The sequence below is a fragment of the Cygnus olor genome, chromosome 10, assembly GCF_009769625.2.
Source record: "Cygnus olor isolate bCygOlo1 chromosome 10, bCygOlo1.pri.v2, whole genome shotgun sequence".
Classification (NCBI taxonomy): domain Eukaryota; kingdom Metazoa; phylum Chordata; class Aves; order Anseriformes; family Anatidae; genus Cygnus; species Cygnus olor.
In genome coordinates this window covers 7042953-7063373 of record NC_049178.1, presented here as the reverse complement: position 1 = coordinate 7063373, position 20421 = coordinate 7042953, and the positions used below count along the sequence as shown (strand labels likewise).

The window sequence follows — 20421 nt, the reverse complement described above, 5'->3', positions numbered from 1 at the left end:
TATTGAGGGGGAAAGGCTGGAGTGAGGATAGAAACCTAAAGGTGGTCAGTGGGGAAAGGCTTCCTCACAGATGGCAAATTAATGGTCTCAAATAGTGGTCACCCAGTCTGTCTCAGCTGCTGCTAAACAGGCAATGAAATACCCTCTGCCAAAACATCCCCAGTTGTTCTTGGTGCTCAGACCCCACCTGAAATCATCCCACAGCCTTCTCTTCCAGCTTGCACCCCTGGTCTTTGCTCAGCAACGATCCCAATTAACTTCAAGCTCTTGTTTTGATTTTTTTTCCTGGTTTTACCAGGTCATTTTGATGGATGCTGGTGTGGGATAAGCCCTTTGGCAGGTAGCTGGCTTCCAGGAGGGAGGACAGGGAAAAAAAGCACTGGGGCAATAGTACCTCGTTCTTGTTCAGTAAGAAGGGGGTTGCAGCCTTGCCCTGAAGCCCTCAGTGACAGCATCACTCACCCTAGACAACAGAAAGGTGGTCAGCATGCATCCCCCAGCAGTGCCAGCTGTTGTGCTACAAGGAGAGAGAGAAGGTAAAGGATGCAAGAGAGATGTGCTCTGGGAGCGAGCTGACGTCTCTCTTCCTGACACACTACAAACAAATCTTTAGCTCTTCACCCACAGAGCCTGCATCTTAAAAGAGGAAGTAATTTATGTTTATCTCCACCAAGAAGAACAGGGGATTGAAGAACGATGTTTGCCTGCGATAGTGGTTCTCTTGCAGAGCTGGACAAAGATCCCAGATTTCACAGAGACACACGTAAAACTTCCAAAAGCAGGCTTAATCCAGGTTAAGTACACAGATGAGCATCAATAGGTGAACATTCTTTCCCCATCACACTTCCTTCCTGAAACTACCGCTGATCAGGTTGCACAATTTGAGAACTTGCACTGTACTGGGAGATGAACCATTTCTAAAAGCAAGGGAAGAGATGTAGCTCCACTTTCACGTCACAAGCAACAAACCTTTGCAAATGATTCGTTTTCCTCCCCTCCTAGCCACTTGTGTTTCAGGAAACATTTTGCTCAAGAGTAGATCTTTAAAGACATTAGATAATAAGTGATCCATACCAAGAGGCTGGCTACTTTGATCATAGATGGATTTTATTTTCTAGTTAGTTGGCAGACAAGTGTACTGTTATGCAGGCAGAGGATTCTCCTGGCCATCTCACTTCCCAGCCAGAAGAGCCAATACCACAGTGCTCTGCTGCTTTTGCTTATTCAGTTATGAACTAAACTGTAGTATCTGTCCAATTCCAGCTCCCAGACAGGAAGGAAAGTGGGCAGTGCTTGAGGATTCTTACTTTTTCGCATATCACGGTTATGTTTAACATGCTCCATGCTCGTAGCAGCCAAAAAGCCATTTGCAACAGCCTTCAGGCACAGCCTGCTTCCCCAGGGGGCCATTCTGGGCACAAAGAACCGTTGCTAAAAGTTGAGTGAGGTCATACATCTGGCAAATATAATGGCAACATATTAAACTACTTTTTTAAGAACTTGGCTTCCAGTGTGCCTTGGAGATCCAAAACAAAATCTTTAACTCTTTATAGCCTCCTCATGCAGAGCTCACCACAAGCAGTTTTCAAGGTAAGTTATATCCCTGCATTGTGTAGAAGTGATGTTGGACCAGATACATACGTGCTCCTCCTTGCTCAGCTGATCCACTGCTCCCTGCATGATCAGCTTCCCAAATCAGCTACTGTAGATGTTCCCAAGTCACAAATCATGAGTGTAAAACCAAAGGTAGATTCAAGCCTCCACTCTGGATGCTATCCTGTCCTCAGTGCATGAGAAACACGGATGGAGTTGAGCATGGAACATAAGGACATGATGGCTCCTCAGACATTTTTGAGGTTATTGCTCAACGTTAAAGGGTGAGAATTATAAAGTGTTGTGCTTTCTACACTTTGCTTGCTTCTCAAGCAGTACCCTCTCTTTAGAAGTGCTGGTACATTTTAAGTCCTGAAATCCCTCTCAAGGTAAGAGTCTGTAATGAGGGGAAAGAGAGCACATTGCTGAGATGTGGGAAAACAAAATGAGATGGAGAGAGCTGTCAGAAGAAATTCCCTCCGTATTACCGCTCTTGCTACCTAAATCACATTAAGTTTGTTAGATTCCCTCTTGTTCTAGCTCCCCATGCCCACCCACTGTGGGTTACTTTCACAAGAATAGATTGCATTGATCAAATGAGTGCTTTTATGAAGTTGAGTACAGAAAAGCAACCTTCACTGCATCTCATTAGCTTGCCCTTCAGCACCTGAGCATCTTCTATTTTACAAGCACAATTATCTTTCAAATGGATTCACTCAGAACATCTGAAAGGAAAAAGCATCTTTATCAAATGTGCCCAAGTCATTTGTACTGTATATAGTATTTTAGGGAGAATGGCAAATTGCTTCTGTGGTCTCTTAAGACATTAGAGATTACAAATTAAAAGGAAAAGAAGTGAAGCTTGAAAACTGATGACTTGGAACAGCTTAAGTTTTCTTCTCCCCTCCCCACCCCCACCCCAAAAAGTCAGCCCACAACTCTGGGGATCAGGCTGATAAAGTAGACTCTTACAACTCATTTTTGTCACTGCTTCAGTGGCAGAACGGCCTTCTTCTAGCAGAAAACTGGCCCCGTGCACTTTTGAATCCTCTCCTTCCCACCCATCCTGTCACGACATCAGTTCATTTCAATGAAAATGTCAGTCTCTCAACAGAAAGCCTCTGAAAGCTTATAGCAAGAGCATGGAAGAATTTCACTGAATTGATTCCATTAGCGTAATCTAAGAGAAAATAATAATTTATCAGAGTGGGAGCTTAGAGACAGAAAACAAACAGTCTGTGGTGGAGCAGAGAGAAACTCAGATTTATAATCCACCCAATAAGCATGGAAATGAGAAAGCCCTCACCTTCCTGCAAATGAAAAAGAGTGAAATATTGTGATGATGCCAACAAGGGGTTCTTAGAGATGTGGAAAGTACCAGAATGGAAGGAGACCAGAAGCTTCCCAGTGATGACAAGGGAATGCAAACAGCTTCATCCAGATGGGACAAGAAGATTAACACCGTCCAGATGCAGTACAGGCAGACACAGCCTGCAACAGGAACAGGTGCAAAAAAAAAAAAAAAAACGGGTCTGGCCTTAAGATCTGCTAAGCCCTGTGTGAAATAAGAATGCCAGCCAGGCCTCCAGCAAGCATCTGAAATGCCCATGGCACATCTGGAGATGGGGGCTTTGGAAGCACTGGAGCCTGCTGTGCCAGCCAAGGGCAGGCATTGAGGCAAATTCCCTCTTTTATGAGGTCAGAAAGATGGTAAAGGAGGAGGGTTTCATTAACCCTGAAATGCTCAAGTTCCCACAGCTCATTTCTTCAGGAATGTACGTAATAGTTTATTACAAGAAAGGAGATCTCCACTGCATGTTAGCAGAAGAGGTGTTGGAGAACAGGATCCCCCAGAAGTCCCAATTCTTGTGCAGCTACACACTGAACACCTGCTAAAGCCTTGAAAGAGTCTTAGAGGTGTGATGCGAGGAGCACGGTGACAGCATAGGTGTGAGTGATGAGCTATTCGACTGCGAAAACATCTGCAAAATGACTGAAAATTAAACAATCCAGTGTGAGAAGAGGGAAGGTTTATGACTGCAGCAAGCATGCTGCTATCTGGTTGCCTTTTCTCTCCCTGCCTTTAATTTAAGAAGTGGACAAATACAAAGCAAAAGCTGCTTGGCATTCCACTCTGCAATCTGATCTAGTAGAGCTAGGACCTTTCCTCCAGCCTCAGCTCAGCAAACCATTTTTCACACACTGCATGAGGGAGCAGGTTAAATCCTTCCACTGGAAAAGCCTCTGCACAAATCCAGGATCTGATCCACTTTGTCAGATTTGCCAGGCACCATTTGGGATTTGGTCGGACAGACCCTTCAACAGGTGGGAGTTGCACTAGGATATCACATGCTTGCTCTGACTTGAGAACAGAGGTGAACTCCCACTGGCCAGGATATCCTGGGAGCTCTTGCGACATATAGCCAGCAACAAGCTGAACGGCCTGGGCCAGACATTTGACAACTCTAGGATGCTTAAACATTTTAAGGTTAACTCAGCAGCAGCTAAGGCAGAACAGATGCAGCCTTTCTAGCTGGTTGTTACAGTATCTGGAAAACACAAGAAATCACAATCATCATCCACTCTTACAAATAATTTCTTCCTTTTATTCTAGTAAAGTAACAAAGTTTTGTATTTACAGATACAATAACTGTACATATCAAGTAAAAATTGACTGCTCTCAAAATCGTTAAAGTCACACACAGACTGTTAAGAACACAAACCACTGCAAACCTCCAAGAGCCTCCATCTCTGCTCCTTTCTCACAAAATCAGTTCGCTTTGTTCTGAATTATTTTCTGCTGGTTCTCTAGGCACTCCTTCAGCTTGTCCTCTGTAAGTGTCAGTCTCTGCTCCAGGATGGAAACTGTCTGCAAAACAAAAGGAAAGCTGCTGTTCAGCCACTCACAAAGACAAGCTATGTATGCCACTGTACTGTCGGTGGGTAATGAAATCCTAAATTCAAATGGAGTATTTTGAGGTATTTCATGACTGTAACTCCAGGATCAAGCAAGAAAACCATCCCAGTGTAGGCAGCACAGTCAGGTGATAGAAAGGAGTTAAAAACCAAAGTGGCAGCATCTACCTCAACATAATGCCCGAGTATTTGTGTAATCCAGTTACCTCACAAAGGGATTGTTATAGCTTTCTCCTAGAGCTGAAGTCATCATGGACAGGATACACAGGAAGAACATTTTAACCACGTGGTATTAAAAGCCTCTGCTGAAAACCTTTTATTGATCGCTCCGAGGTAATCAGGGGACCTACCTATGCAAACCACTTGCAGCTTCCAAAGACACCAGAATGGCTGATAACAGGCAGTGATTATATTTAATGCTTTAATACCCATAAACTTATCAGCAACGATCAATAGATTCATATTCTGAGCATTTTTACTGCATAAATAACATCCTCTTTCAAAAACAAAAGGACGTCCAGAACATCAGACTTTAATAAAGTAATTCAAATAAACTTGGACAACTGCTATTTGTATAGAAGTTATACATAGAAAGCCTTTTAATAGCACATTTCATAAACACATCACTAAGTGCTTGACAAAGGAAAGCAGGTCTCTTTATCCTCATTTTACAGCTGGGGAAACTAAAGCACAAAGAAAGGAAGCAGCTTGGCTAAGGTCACTTGAGTGACCAGGAAAAATCTCCTGCAAAATGATTTGGGGAATGAGAAGAATGGTGGGGAGTAAGGAGAAAACACAGTCATGGTGAAAACACAACATCAAGCACTACTGCAAAACTGTTTCCCTCAGACACATCACAACACCACGTGTTAACAGTCAGGACGGGTTCTGTGTCATAGGATTTGCCGGAACACATTTCCCCCTCCCCTACCAAACACAGCTCAAAGCTTCTTTCTACGACTCACACACCACTGACCTGTAAAGAGGCAGAATCACAGAATGGCCTGTGTTGGAAGGAACCTCAAAAATCACCCAGTTCCAACCCCACTGCCATGGGCAGGGATGCCACCCACTAGATCAGGTTGCCCAGGGCCTCACCTAACCTGGTCTTAAACACCTCCAGGGATGGGGCGTCCACAACCTCTCTGGGCAGCCTGTTCCAGTGCCTTACCATCCTCCAAGTGAAAAATTTCCTCCTAACTTCTAATCTAAATCTCCCCTCTTTTAGTTTAATGATAGGACAAGGGGGAATGGTTTTATCTACACAAATAAAGAGTGCTTCTCCATCCCCTTGATCAGGTGGCCTGCAGTAGACCCCCCAGTAAAGGACAAGCTGTCCTTTATTGGTGCAGTCTTTAACTCTCACCCATAAGCTCTCAGCCTTTACATGTCTGTTTCTCAAAGGCAAATCTTCAAAATCAATTCCTTCCCTAATGTGGAGGGCAACCCTCCCTTCCTTTCCTGTCTATCCCTTCTGAAGTGTTTGCAGCCCTCTCCCTGTGTCCCATGTCCCCGGTGCTATGTCCCCAGTCACCTCTCACCACTGCCACCCCACAGGTGTGCCCCAAGAAGAGGAAGGGTCAACTCCTGCTGTGTAACACAGCCTTGCTACAACCATAACAAGCTCTGCCCAAAGGAACAAACCCTGCATTGCTTAGATATTCCCCTGGCCTATGGCACTAGCATCATTTAGTTTTATTCTCCTCTATTTCTACCTCTTTGAGGTGCAAGAGCTGCTGTATACAGAGAGCCCAAAGAAAACTTGGGGAGGCACCAGGTACCATCCCATAGCTAGCAGGAGCTCTCCTGTCTGTTCAAAGGAGAGAGGATTTAATCTGATTTGAACCTAGCCATGGCTACTACCTAGGCGCTGCCTTACAGATGTCAGGAGCACAGCGGCTCAGGGAAGAACACAGCAGGCTGAATGTCTACAGAGGTTTACAGCAAAGATCTCAGCCTGCAAACAACCAGACAGAGAATGAAAAGCAGCAGGGATCCTGGCTTTTCCATTTAGAAAAGGAGAACAAGTGACTCAAGACTCAGTGTTCATTCAAAATGTGGGGGGTAGCATTGCATTCAATTTCCTTTAAAAAAAGATGTAATCAGGTGAATCACATCCTGGTCACACAACCCTGCAAAAAGCAAAGGCCCAGGTTGCTTGCAGCCACTGCTACATGCAGGACGGTGAAACAAAGCACAGATAAAGTGGATTTCAGAAAATGTTGAATTTGAGAAAAAGCTGCAAGAAATATGCTTTCTGCTTATGCTTGTATGCAATTTCCATTTCAATAAACTTGTAGCGAGCATTTTTTGGAAACTACAAGTGGAAAAGGAGAAGTCAGAAGTGAAATCCAGTAAGTCCAAAGAACTTCAGAGCACAGTTCATTCAAGTTTGAAATACATGATGCCCAAAATACACAGGGCACCTGATGTCCTAGTAAGGTAAGGGAAAATGCAAAAATGTTATTACTATTATATAGTAGTTTACACACATACAAAAAGCTACTTTATTCCCAAGTGACAGAGTTTTACAAAGCTTCCATGTTGCCATTCATAATGCAAATCCTTGTTGGTACACAAATCAAACTGCTACGTGATTTTGCTATTACTTTTCAAGAAGGTAATGAACTGACAACTACCCCAAGGAGGCACATGCCACCAGGCAGACTCAGTGAGGGTTCACCTGACGCAGGTTTGTGCTCATTCTGTTTCCCTATGGTAGGATCCTGGCTTCCCATGGTGTCAGAAGCCGATTACTTTTCTTCACAGCACACCAGGAAATGTTCATGAGAAACTATGTAAAAATATATATATATATTGCATCCTACTTACTCTGAGTTCTGGTGAATATTCAGCTCCATCCTCCCTAATCTGAGGGATCCAGCAGTCACATTTGCTTACATCATGACAAACTCCCCATGCCATTCCCTCAACGTTATTTTTACTCCCTCAACCCAGTAATACTAGAGATCCGTGATGCCAACCCAAATGCCAGACCTACATACACTTTCAGTTTTCATCAGCATCTTTTCTTTAAGTCTCGTTAAACATTTCCTTGCCTGACCATGCAGTAGGGACAGTTTAACCACTGTTAGCCCCAAGGTGGAGGTTTTTGCAGAGCCCTGGGGTAATCCATCCAGCGTCTTTTGAGGACTCTTTTTGATAAGCAGAGCCTGGTGCTAATTGAATCCCAACAGAAACCAGCTCAACAACTGCCAGAGGAAACCTGAAAAGCGGAGTCCAGAGCTGAGGACATTCACACTCCTCAGGTGACCCCCAGGGTCAGACTAGGAGAGCAATGACAGAACTAACTCCATGTGGGTAACCGGGAGATCAGGCTAGACAGATTAACTAATTAACTTAACAGGCCAGTCATTAACTAAAACCAAGTACTTAACGTGGAGCAGCCAAGAGCATGGGAATGGATAATCCCACGCCCAGCCAGCCAAGGGATGTCCACAAGCAGCACATAGGATTTTCGAGTATGCCAGATTCTCACCAGCTTTGACTGAATAACAGCAGAGTGGACACAACACTGCTCCAGTTCATCACTGGTAATCGCAGGACCCCAAAAAACATTGATTTGCACAATGTTACTCAGATAGGTAACAACATAAGGAACACAGGCATACACAAGGACTGCAAAGCAGGTGCGCCTTGCAGATGTGCAGGCTAAACATTACAGTTGAGCTTCTTCTGGTCCTGTCATCATTAACCATTTCATAACATAAAACCCCTTTCTCCGCTGATCTGCCTTCTCCGAGAGGTAGTTTCCTAGCCTTACTTCAATAAAAAGGTTGCTAAAATTTGCTCCATCCCTAATGTTAACGGTTTCACTAAAGCACGTGCTAAAAACTGTTCTGCAGGGCACTAACGTGTAATGTATCAAATAGCCCAAGAAAGAGCATTAGCTCTGCCTCTTCAGATTTTTCTTCCCATATGACATGTTAATCTACAAAGACAGCATTTTCTTTCCAGTTTATCAAAAAAAAACCAAAAACATCTTCCTGCAAAAGAACAGTCAGTAAATGCAGAAATGTTACAATGGAAAAAATCTATCAATCTAATAACAAATGGAAAAATAGGGATTTCTATCCACAAAGCACAAAGACATTGGAATGACCACATCTCTGTATTAGGATTACATCATTATTTAATTCTCTTCTGTGTACCATCTTAAAATGATGTTAGCGGGATAATACAGTGCCCTGAACTTCTAAGTGTATGGCAAGCGTCAAAGTGGAAGAGGTTTTATGCTGCTTATCCCTACCAGCACTCCCGTCAGGATGCTGTAAGGAGCTGCATTTATTCACCACGTTGGCAGCTAAAGCTAGGACATTCAGAACAGGACATTCCATCATAAAAAAAAAGCTGCTCAGGCATCCAAGGGGCCAACAAAGTCCCTCCTTGGCAAGTGCCAATGAGCAGGTTCAGAGGTACCTATCTATACTTTCTCTAAACTAATCCAATGAGCAAACTAATTACCAGGTGAACACTTTCTACTCAGGCAGCCACAGGAAACAAAAAAAAAGTCTCCTTCCATAAACAACAACTTAAAATATCAGACTTTAACGTAAAAATTGAGGCTCATGGGAGAACGTGTTCAGAAGTCACACCGACGTTCAGGTGCAGACCCGTCCAGTGGGCAGCGCCCTTTCCTCCTGCCATACAAAGCTTTGCCATGACTTGCTGTCAGTCTCCCTTCCACCTCAGCAACTGCACCTAGGGAAACTCAAAGGAGACCCCTGCTATTAGCAAGCAGCACTCTTCACGTACAAATTAGAGCTTAACACAGTTTTGAGATGGGATCAGAACATTCAGTACCTCTGAATCATTTTCATCAAGAAGTGGTGGTTTAAACTAACCAAGGGAGAAAATCTCATATCTGAAAGTACGCGAATACACAAAGCCTTCACTGGCAGTAACACTTCACATAGCAAGCAAACACACACAGTGCTCTCTGAATGCCAGGACTTGCCTTACGCTACTGGTCAAAGTCTTCATCTCAGAGATCAAGTGCACTATTAACATTTCTTTAGAAATAATTTCACATTAAAAATGAATAAATAAATACAAGACAGCACTTTTTCCATTCAAACTAAAACAAGATCTCCTACCCCAAGGACATTTTAAGTAAGTTCTGTAGCTTCTTACCTCCTTCCTTGTTTTGAATGCAAGCTCTGAAGTAAATTCTCACAAAGTCTGTTTGCATAAAGTATTTCGCAGCAGCATGATTTAAGGATAGCACATTATTTCAGAATGAAACAGTTTCATTCAGTCATTTAGTCTTCCCCCCATCAATATTTCCTTAATGCATCTTCATAAATTTTCACACTTACTTTGTAACATGCTTCAATTCCGTAAACTTTTCTATCTGGTACTACAAAACACTTTGCCCCAGCGTGGCTAGCCAGGGCCATACTGGTCAGAGTTGCTGTACAACCATGGGTTACGAAGTCCCAGAAGCAAACCAGATGGGGTTTTCTAAACCTGTGCTCCTTCCACCTCCCAGTACACTCCATTTTCTTAAGTCCTTTAACTAGATTGCAGAAGTGGCTTTGACGGCCATGCAACAGGCCCAGTATAGCAACATGAGTGTTGTTGCTTACAGTGCTCATTCAAACCTTTCTCTCAGAAAAAAAAACACATACATAGTACCTGAAAATTCGTCTCATCCACTTGGCCAGACCAAGCAGCAAAGTAGACAAGATACCACTACCGAAATACCACAGTGATCAAATGGCCCCTGGAATATAGAAAAATGGATATCCTTTTTATTAAATCAAGCCTAGACTCCAAGATGAGGAGTCACAAGCTCTGCCAATGTCCTCTGTGCAATGCAGGGACTCAAGGCATGCGTGTCATCTGCAACTGGGCCTTTCAACTTACAGTCCTTTTACTAAGATGTTTCAGCACTGTTGCTTCAGGCTTGATGGCTGATCAGCCAAAGCTAAACTGATGGCACTTGCATTGGATGCTGCAAGTTTTGGGGAGGGAAGGGCTGCACTGCCTGCTCAGGTATGGGCAGCCTCCCTGGTGCACAGCTCCCAGACCTCGGGGAGCCAACCAGCCAAAGGAGTCAGGAGACTTCATGTTTCCCCATACAGTATGAAAATACAGTGAGTCAAGATGAGCTATGATGAAATATCCAAGTAGGTACTACAAAAGTGACTGTACCGTGCTTAGCAACTCCAAAAGGCTTAGAGGTCTCCCCAGCCACAAGGATGAGGGTGTGCTTCGAAGACATCGTATATACTTTCCCTGCCACCCAATTTAACTCTGAAAGGATGTTAATTACTCAGCTGAATTAACTCAACTGCTGGTACCCAGTAGATAACCAACAACTTATATTAAGCATATCAAAGGATACTTCTTCAAGGTCTGCTTGTAAAAATGCAAATCATGGGAGATGTCGAGTGTTCCTGCCTGTTGAAGGCTAAGAGAAGGTAAAGGTCTGCTGGACCTCCAGGGAGACAATCAGCATTTTTGAGAACCTGGCCTCTGGGCAGTGTCATGCTAATACAGCAGTATCACTGGAAGTGTATTTAATTTAGGCAGTCTTAGAAAGCAGAAAAATCCTTAGAGATTTCTGTAACAAGCATATTTTGGAAGTGAATTTCAGAACTTGGATGATACTATATAAGGACTGGCAAGAAACAGGGTACTTCATTTATTTTGAGTAAGAGATCATCAAAGCTACTGCGTCTCCAAAAGACGGTTCTGCATCATAAGAAATAATCTCTATGCCCCTTAAATTAAGATTTAAAAACCAAGCTCATCTGGCATTTCACAGATTATTCAGATTGGAATGCTTGCTTTTTATTTTTAAAGATCACTTGGATTTCAAACAATTTCTTTTGGAATAAAAACTGATTGTTGTTATCTCCTATTTGTTGGGACTTGTCATAGCCAGTTGGTGTTCAGGCAGTGAAAGTAACATACGAACCAAGACATTTGTGCAAGGCACAGGTAGCAGCCCTTGTGATCCACAAATAAATTAATAAAAAAAATATTAATTTACTTATAACTGCTTGAAGTCATGTAAGGATTTATTTTATTAAACCCATTGTTTAATCTACTGTTGTGGTTTAACCCAGCCGGCAGCTAAGCACCACACAGCCATTTGCTTACCCTCCCCACTCCCTCTCTGGGATGGGGCAGAGAATCAGAAAGAAATGAAAGCCTGTGGGTTGAGATAAAGACAGTTTATTAGGACAGAAAAGAAAATAAAATAATAATAAATAATAATAATATTAATGTGTACAGAACAAGTGATGCACGATGCAATTGCTCACCACCCACTGACCGATGCCCAGCCTATCCCCAAGCAGCCGCCCCCGCCACCCCGGCCAGCCACCCCCATATAATTGCTCAGCGTGACACCAGATGGTATGGAATACCCCTTTGGCCAGTTGGGGTCAGCTGTCCTGGGTCTGTCCCCTCCCAGCTCCCGCTGCACCCCCAGCCTGCCCGCTAGCAGGACAGAACGAGAAGCTGAAAAGTCCTTGTCTTAGTGCAAGCATTGCTCTGCAACAATTAAAACATCAGTGTGATATCAACATTATTCTCATCCCAAATCCCAAACACAGCACCCTACCAGCTACTAGGAGGAAAATTAACCCTATCCTAGCCCAAACCAGGACATCTACATTCAACATCTCAGAGAAGAAAGGGGCCATTTATTCCTTACCAACACGTTTTGAAGACCATATCCCCAAATGTAAGAAGTAAACTTGATTTTACTCATTTGCATTACAAACACTGCACACACATTTTGAGTTTTATTTAAAAAGCAACCCATTTCTCCTCCAAGTCCTTTTTTTTTTGTACTAAATATATTTTTTACAAAATATTTTTCTCCCCACCTCTGCAATCTCTTCTGGAAGAAGTGAGATAATCCTTTAATCTCACTGGAGCTAAACTGTCCTTCAGTTCTGGCTTGCATTACCTTTCAGATTTAGTAACTCTTCACATTTCACTGCGTTGTTTTCTCCCGGCTTCAATACCAGATTAGCTTGGGGATGGATTTGAAACTGTTTCCTGTGGGTGGATTACCACAGCTATTTATGAACTTTTATGGTAACCTCATACATAGAATCATTTAGGTTGGAAAAGGCCCTTAAGATCACCAAGTCCAGCCATCAACCTAACACTACTAAGTCCACCAGTACACCATGTCCCAAACACAACATCCACAACTCTCTCAGATGAAGAGCTCGGGACACTTCATGTGGAACAGACACCTTCCTTCTTCCCACGTTAAGAATGGTGGCTTTTTCCTCAGTGCTCACTGCACACCTGTGCTAGGGATTATCAGAGTGAATGGAGCAACTGCAGGTGTCTGGAGTGAGGGCAAGACTATACAAACTCTTTATGATAACAATTGGCAATACAAATCTTCCACTGCAGCTAAGATGCTTAACTCACAGATGATCATCTTTCATCTCAGCAGTTCAGCTGCAAATGCAGGAAATACATTTTAGATAGCACATCAAATAATACCCAAATAATACCATCAAATAACACCTCATAATACCTACTCCATTTTAGTTTCAGCCAAAAATCACTTTTCTACTCCAGAACATTAAGGATAAGTTATCCTTAATCCAGCAAAATTACTGAGCATGTGCTACTCACCTGAAAAAGGCAAAGATTGCTTTATTTACATGTGAAATATGGCTACAAACCATGTTTAGAAAGAAGTACGAAGATGCTGTCAGGTTACATTAGACCGCTTTCTTACTTAAACCACAAAAAGGCTTGACAGAGTTGTGGTGAGGAGAAGAGGAAGGCTTCATTGAATCAAAGACCTGTTTTTAAAGAAGGGTGTCAAAGCCCTGAAGAGTAAAATCACAGCATGAAGTTCACAACGTAAAAAGAAAGCTTTGTAAATCTAAGGGGGACGTATCTATTAGCTATAACATTTACTGCTAGACATGGTATGCAACAGCCACTAGTTTCTTTAGTTCTTACTAGAGAAAGTTGTATCGGAAGTGCCAACTGAAGGAGCAAGTCTGCTCAAGTGCATCCTGCTGCACAGGACATAATGCCTCTACAGCCTCAGCATTTCTACTTTCAATTGGTGTCTGGCAGGAAGAGACCTCTTAATAGAATAAAAACGATTCTGCTGTATCCGAGTACATGACACTCCACTTCATCTAGAAATCTATTGTCAACAGAGGGAAGGTGTTGGTAATTGGTGAGCAGCAGACAATGCAGCTTCAAGCACGCAGCTCAGTACAAAGCTGTGCACTGGGTAGAGATGACAGTGTCCAGCTGATTTCTTACTATCACATCTTTCAGCAGAAAATTTTGAAAAAAAAAACACAGCATTTTTTCTCCTTCCCACTTTTTACATTATACCCAGGTTAGCATGGTAAACCTTGAGATGATAGCTAAGGAAGTGTTAGAAAAATGACAGATTAATTTTATATTTGCATTATTTCCCAGAGTAGTTTATCAGAACCTTAAGTTTCCTCCATATTATGTCTCCACATTATGTTAACACAGTGTTGGAAACTACGATGAGCACAGAGAGTGCAAGAACTCAAGGTGGTACATTAGAAATATACCCAAGCTCCCACCGAGTTAACAAATTAGAAATTCCTGGAAAACCTGTAGACAGCTTCTGGAAATGGTGTGTCTGTCCCTTCTCCATAGCTAAGAAAACAACATAAACGATATGGTCCTGCTTATGCCATTAGAGTTCTCTTTAAGCAAGCAATACACAGGAATTACATAACAATGATTTTTAACAGAGCACCAGGAGACTACTGATAGAGTCTCAGCCTTTCTTGAAGACGGGAAAAATGCTGACGCCTGTATTATGTTATTTATTCATGAAAGCTTTTAGTCACATATTTATGAAAGCATTTTTTTTTTTAAGAAGTAGTGGTGTCCTTCTTTCATTGAAATAAGTCTGCAATTCCAAAGTTCTTGTATAAAAAATACCCAACATCAGCTTGAATCTGCAGGAAGCAGCACCCAGTTATGCTTTGGCAGAAATGGCTAGGAAAGATAACCAGACAGGTATCACCAGCTTCTGTTTCCGTCTCACTCAGACCAGAGCTAGCAATCAGATTGCTGTTAGTCCACCTGGTCAACATCTGGTGGCATGGAAGAGGTAGTAATGGTGCCGTGCTGGACCTGTGCTCCCTTCTGTGTTATAACCATCAGCATGGCGTGCCCACAAGGGAAAAAACAAAGTTCAGCTACACCAGCAGGTACCCTCCAGTTACCTTCCATTTCTTTGCCCTGCTAACTGCCTGCATCGCCCCTTTCAAGAATCTCATCTCCTAGTACAGGGATAAAGAATTCTTTCATGTTCATTTGCACAAGCTTGATAGTTTTGTGTTAACTTGTTTCACTTCTAAATACTAAAATGAAAAGGAAGCATTGCAAAACCATTTCAACAACACATCAGGTACATCTACTTGTACACATGCATGGTATTAATATAAACTACAACATACAAAAACTAGAACCAACGTGAAATTAAGTACTGTACAGATGGTGAAAAGCTACAGGTAAAAGGTTGCTGAAAGCAGTTACTCAAGGCAGTGTTTTTTTTTTTAAACTATAGTTTCAGGCCTATTTCCAAATTTATTCTAAAACCTACTAATTTATTCCTCCCCCAGTGATCTCAGTTTCTCTCTTTTTGCTAGGTTTAAAACAATGTTTGGATTTTTTTTTTTTAACGGTTACACAATACCTTCTAGAGATGTTTGCATTGCTTGTATCTAGTTTAAATCCCACATATACTGTTTACTGCAATATTTGCCTCCTCTAAACACCTATGAAGTTGAAAAGGAGCCATTACACATCCATCATCAGAACTGTGAATCTGATTTATGTAATGAAAGATAAAGATCACATTCCAAACTTACTAAGGAGACAAAAACAATAATAAAATATTTTGTGTATACACTTGGTTGCATTTTAATAACAAACATGCGGGTCTAACGTCATAGAAGATTTTTTTTTTCCCCTCTAGTGTTCTAAGGATTCTAAAGTTCTAAAGACTACAGAAAAGTGCTTTCTTGCATTTCTGCCAAATGAATTTTAAATATCTTGTGGTTTTCACTCTATACTATTTTAGACTGTCTGTAGTCCTGGAATGCTTTATATCCCTAAGTCAGCCCTACTTCAAACCCCTGTTGAGCTCTCCAGTCCGTCATCTTACACTTTTTTTTTTTTGATAACATGTACTTCTCTCGAGAGAAGAGAGCTAACTCAAACCAGTAATCAGTGTGTTCAATACACAGTGTTCAAGATCTGCTTGTTCTTCCCTAGAAACAACACTCAAACTCACAGAAAAGCCCTCCCACACAGATTTTTTCCTTATAACCACCCTGGTGTTATCTACATATCACTGGTGTTTACTATCTCATGCCTTCTCCCTGCTTCTCACATCCCTTAAAAATACACAATGAAATTGAGTCCTAGCTCAGAAATAAACATTTCCTAACACAAGCAAAGAACAACAATTTGGTTAAACAAACAAATAAAAACAACCAAAAATACAGCTCTATCCTCAAATTCTTATTAAACAAACATATGCTGTGATGGATCACCATTACCAGTTGGTGCTGTTCAAGCATTACTTAGGGTCTCCGTAGAAGAACTGTATGTTAATGCTTCTGCAAGGGATTAGTTGTTTGTTACTTGTGGGTGAGAAGCATGTTTGTGAGAGGGGCACAGAAGGGCCCAGATGCGTAGATGGGAGGAGAACACTGTAGAAATTGTACTGTGTAGGTGAATGTTGGGTGAGGGAAAGGAAAAGGATCTGAACAGTCTGCCTATAGACTGCAATGTAACAGGGGAAGGACAAGAGGCTGATTACTCACCAAGACAGAGTCCTACTGCCTGCTATTTTAGCCACGCCTTCAGGCATTACCTTGGATAAACCTTGGCTAATAGGATAAGGTACTACAGCTAGCTCAATTAGCTCTCTGCTACACTGCAGTACAAAGGAATGAGGGGAAGAGCAGGGCCTGAGTTGGAAGCTGATGGGAGGGAACGGATAGTGTCACGCTGATAAGCAGATAAAAATAGATTTATCGTTAAACTGCTAAAAAGCAGAGATTTTGGACTAGCCACACTTATTCTATGAAGCTATTGCAAAATATTCTCCTTTTCATTAGAAAACCAAACAGCAAACCATACCTGAGTCAGAACATCCAGCTGTCCCATGATATGTTCCAAGGTAGTTGCAAGACTGCTGTCCTGTTGCTGCTCGTGGTTCCCACCAGAATCCTGAGTTTTAGTCTTCTTAAGGTGAACACCACAATCCATTTCTGATAGCTAGAAAAACAAACAGACAATCTGCTATTGCAATGCCATCAGCTGGAGAAGGATTTCTGTTTTATGAATGGTAAAGAACAATTTATGTTGGGAGACAGTCTATGCTATCAAAAGGACAAGAGAGAAATGCAACTGTTTGTTCTTGACACAGTTAAAAAAGGAAAAGCTGCTGCGGAATCATCTGTCTCCACAGTCTGGAGGGGTGTGTGTGTTGTTGTTGTTATTTTTTTTAAAGCCTTCATGAGGAAAGGCAAAGCTTAGACAACAATCTTGGAACAATCCTGCTAGGTTTGAGATTTGTATATGCAAAGAGCTTTGGCACGTTCATGTGCTCCACAGACATAGACCGTACAGGTAAACGGCGACTTACTGGAGCCATGTGAAGTACTACCTCCAAATTACAGAATGAAGCAAGCTACTCTGATAGGAGTCAAAGTTATTTCACCCCAACAGTGTAAGGAGAAAAAGGTTTAGTGTACCACACTGTAAAAGGCTCTCTCCATCTTTGTTAGCTGCAGGAAGGCAAGGATGCAATACTGTAGTTAAGTTCACCAAAATGATCCAATATGCATTACAACACACAGTTTTCATTTAATGCTTATAATTTTATTTACATCTTGAACTGGTTCTCCCTCCTCAATGAGGTTAAGAACAAGGTTACTTTGAAGTTTCAATTTCAACTGTTTTAGTTATGCAAGCCTGAATATTTCATTCCAAATAAATTTTTAAAACACATATAGATCTTTACTAGAGAACTTATTCTTCTTTCCTTTCAAAATGCTATCTTCCTTCCAGAACAAACACTATTTGCATTACTTACTTCATTATCACCAGTAGAAGTTGAGTTTATCTAAACAAGTTAGCCAACTGATTAAGCAATTGCAGACTTATATTTCCTAATTTACACTAACAGACATGACTTGAATCTAAAGCCAAGATTGCAGCACTCAAAACGTAGTTCACCATGGCCCAGTGCCTGGTGCAGTTGCATCCCACGGACGGAACTTACCAACTTACTGCTCACATAAATGGCTGGAGCTTGCAAATCAACAAAAAGCAAGGAATTCTGACAGACTGAAAAATGGGCTCTAGGAGTACCTTTGTCTCTTCTCTGCTATGAAGGCATTTCTGATTAGCACTCTATTTAACTATTTATCTCTACATTTGATGCAACAAGACCTTAGACCATCTCACATAACTTTAAACCCAGACTGCTTAATGCAGTAAGATTATTCTTAGATAAAAATGTATGGAGGGTCTACAGGATCATGGTTCTCCATGAAAAAGCAGGCAGCTCACTGTCTTTTCCCTTAAGACTGGTTGGGAAGGGAAGTTCAGGCAGAACATGCTCCCTGTGCAACAGGACACAGATTGCTTGCAGCAATTCGGATTAGCCACAGCCCTTGGCCAACACAGGTCACACTGCGCAGCCCTGGCACAGGAGCCACTCTCGAACTACTTGTGTGCTGCAGGTTGCCGCAGAGCCACGTGTTGGTCACCGATGAACTAATTTGATCGACTAAAACATGCTTTTGCACATACAAGATAAAGCCAGCTTCACAAGGCTGCTATTTGCTGTGTAAATTTAAGAGCAAAACAAGAAAATGCAGTTGATCAACAGTGAATTAGCACTAAATAGCATGTTTTCTTGTTATGCTAAGACTGGCCATTATGTTTTGATGGTATAACTTTAGGCCAGCCAATCATGGCACAGCAGAAATTTCAGCAAGCTAACACTACATGCAACCCGCACTTAAAAAGCCCAAATGATGATGAGCCATCCACTTCAAAACCCATTAGAACAAGCTGACTCACAGAAGCAGAAAAATGACTGTAACAACATATTTTCTCCTCTAGCTTTAAAGCATATGTCAGACAGCTTTTAGTAAAAAGCTGCTGGGTTGAACTCAGTTGATATTCTCTTTGCTACAGTACACAGTACAGAGACTTTAAGAGCGTGGCATATTTGCAAGGGCAGTATTGCACAGATGTTCCCACATGTTAGGCTGTAAGGGACAAGTGGAACTCATCAGGTCAAGTTGAAGCCAGGAGCAGCAGCAGCTCTGTGTCATATACACCACGTTCTGCAGATCAGCTCACAGGCTATACACCACCACTGGGAAAAGCCCAGCAAGCCACCTCCACGAAGCTTGCATGGGTTCCTGAAGGCACTCAATGGTGGCAACACTCCTCCAAAACAGAATCTACATGTAAAATGTGCGACAATATGGCGTACTGCCCCATTTCAAACACTACAGCTGCTTGAAAGCTTACAGACCTTCGTGATCAAGAAGATAACTCGTAGGTAGCATCTTCAGCAGTGAAGTTTGGAGCCTGTGCATGCCCCTAAATTAGGGATGCATTCAGCTAACAACAAAAAAACAAAACAAAGCTATGTCAGTGGGTCATAGAGAGCGATTCCCAAAAAGGAGGCTTTCAACTGACAAAGGTCTTTGAATACTCAGTTCTAACATCCTACCCTGCCACAGCAGGTGCAAGAATCAAGTATCCAGCATCCACACCTACAGACACCACTTTGAATTGCTTCCCACAAGGAGTCAGGCAGAGAAACTGAAAGCAGCTTGCTCCAGCCTCTTACTCATCCCACCCGCTTGGAAGGCATGAAGCTGCAACCTAAATCTGGAATCTGGCCAAGCAGGCCTCTCAAAGAAGGGTCCTGTATATACTGCTCAACAAAGGTTAAGAATCTGCGCACCATGGGCATGTCCAGCGCAAGGTGATTTCATTACAAATGCCTGCAAACCCTCATCTAGCCACATATGAAAACACCACAAGCCTTAAATGCAGCCCACAACATACAGAGCAGCAGAAGGACAATATCACAGGATGGGCTGATGGCCAGCCAGGCCAAGGTGGATGCTGCACACACTGCCTCCTCTCAGCTCAAAGGCACTGCACTTTCCCTTTCACAGGTGAAACCAGAGCATTTGCATCCATCTGGATCAGACTCCATACAAGTCACTAGACTAATTTCAACTCACCTTTTTAGGAGCCTAAACACAAATATGTACTTGCAGCAACACTACCCAAAGCATAACAGAAACCTTGTGAATCAGGGGGAACAGCGATATTGTGCGGTCTTCCTACCATGACTTTGAGAAGAAAGGCTGTTTTTTAATCCTTTCCAAATTTCCATGCCAAATTACCCTTTCCTTTAAGTGAACGAAAGCTTTTCCTGCATAAGCAGCACAACTGGGACTTCACAGAGCAGATGCTGAAGTGTTTACGTATCCTAAAACCAAGCGGACCTCCAGAATTTAGTTTGATATTAATTTCAGGAAGTTGCCAAACATTTATAAGAACTAAAACAAATTCTTCTTCATAAAAAAAAAAAGTAAAGAGACCGTGCAATGCTTAGAGCAACATGTTATTTCCCATAAACACCTACCTTCACTTCTGTGATAGGTCAAATACAGCAGTGGCACTGGTTGGAGCTGCAGTAAGACAATGACGCTGCCTCTGTAGAACTGCATGTATAGCCTCCAAATTTGACAGTGGTGAGCATCATTGTGTGGTCTTTCAAAACCCTGCCCTCACATTTTAATAACAACCACAAATATAGATAACAACAACATATATAGATAATAT

General features: G+C 42.1%; 1 protein-coding gene across 5 annotated transcripts in view; it reads right to left on the bottom strand.

Moving 5' to 3' along the window:
* Positions 1–4178: 4178 nt before the first annotated feature.
* POC1A (POC1 centriolar protein A) overlaps positions 4179–20421 on the bottom strand; it is a 57305-nt gene continuing 41062 nt past the window's right edge. For 2 of the 5 annotated variants that reach the window (XM_040569235.1, XM_040569239.1), the window contains exons 10-11: positions 16675–16812; positions 4179–4462 (exon numbers count right to left, since the gene is read on the bottom strand). In XM_040569235.1, coding sequence (XP_040425169.1) covers positions 4364–4462; positions 16675–16812 — 237 coding nt within the window. In that variant the 3' untranslated portion in view covers positions 4179–4363. Of the gene's footprint in view, positions 4463–12340; positions 12967–14330; positions 14668–16674; positions 16813–20421 lie in introns of those variants that run through there. The other 3 variants (XM_040569237.1, XM_040569236.1, XM_040569238.1) reach the window with 3 other exon arrangements.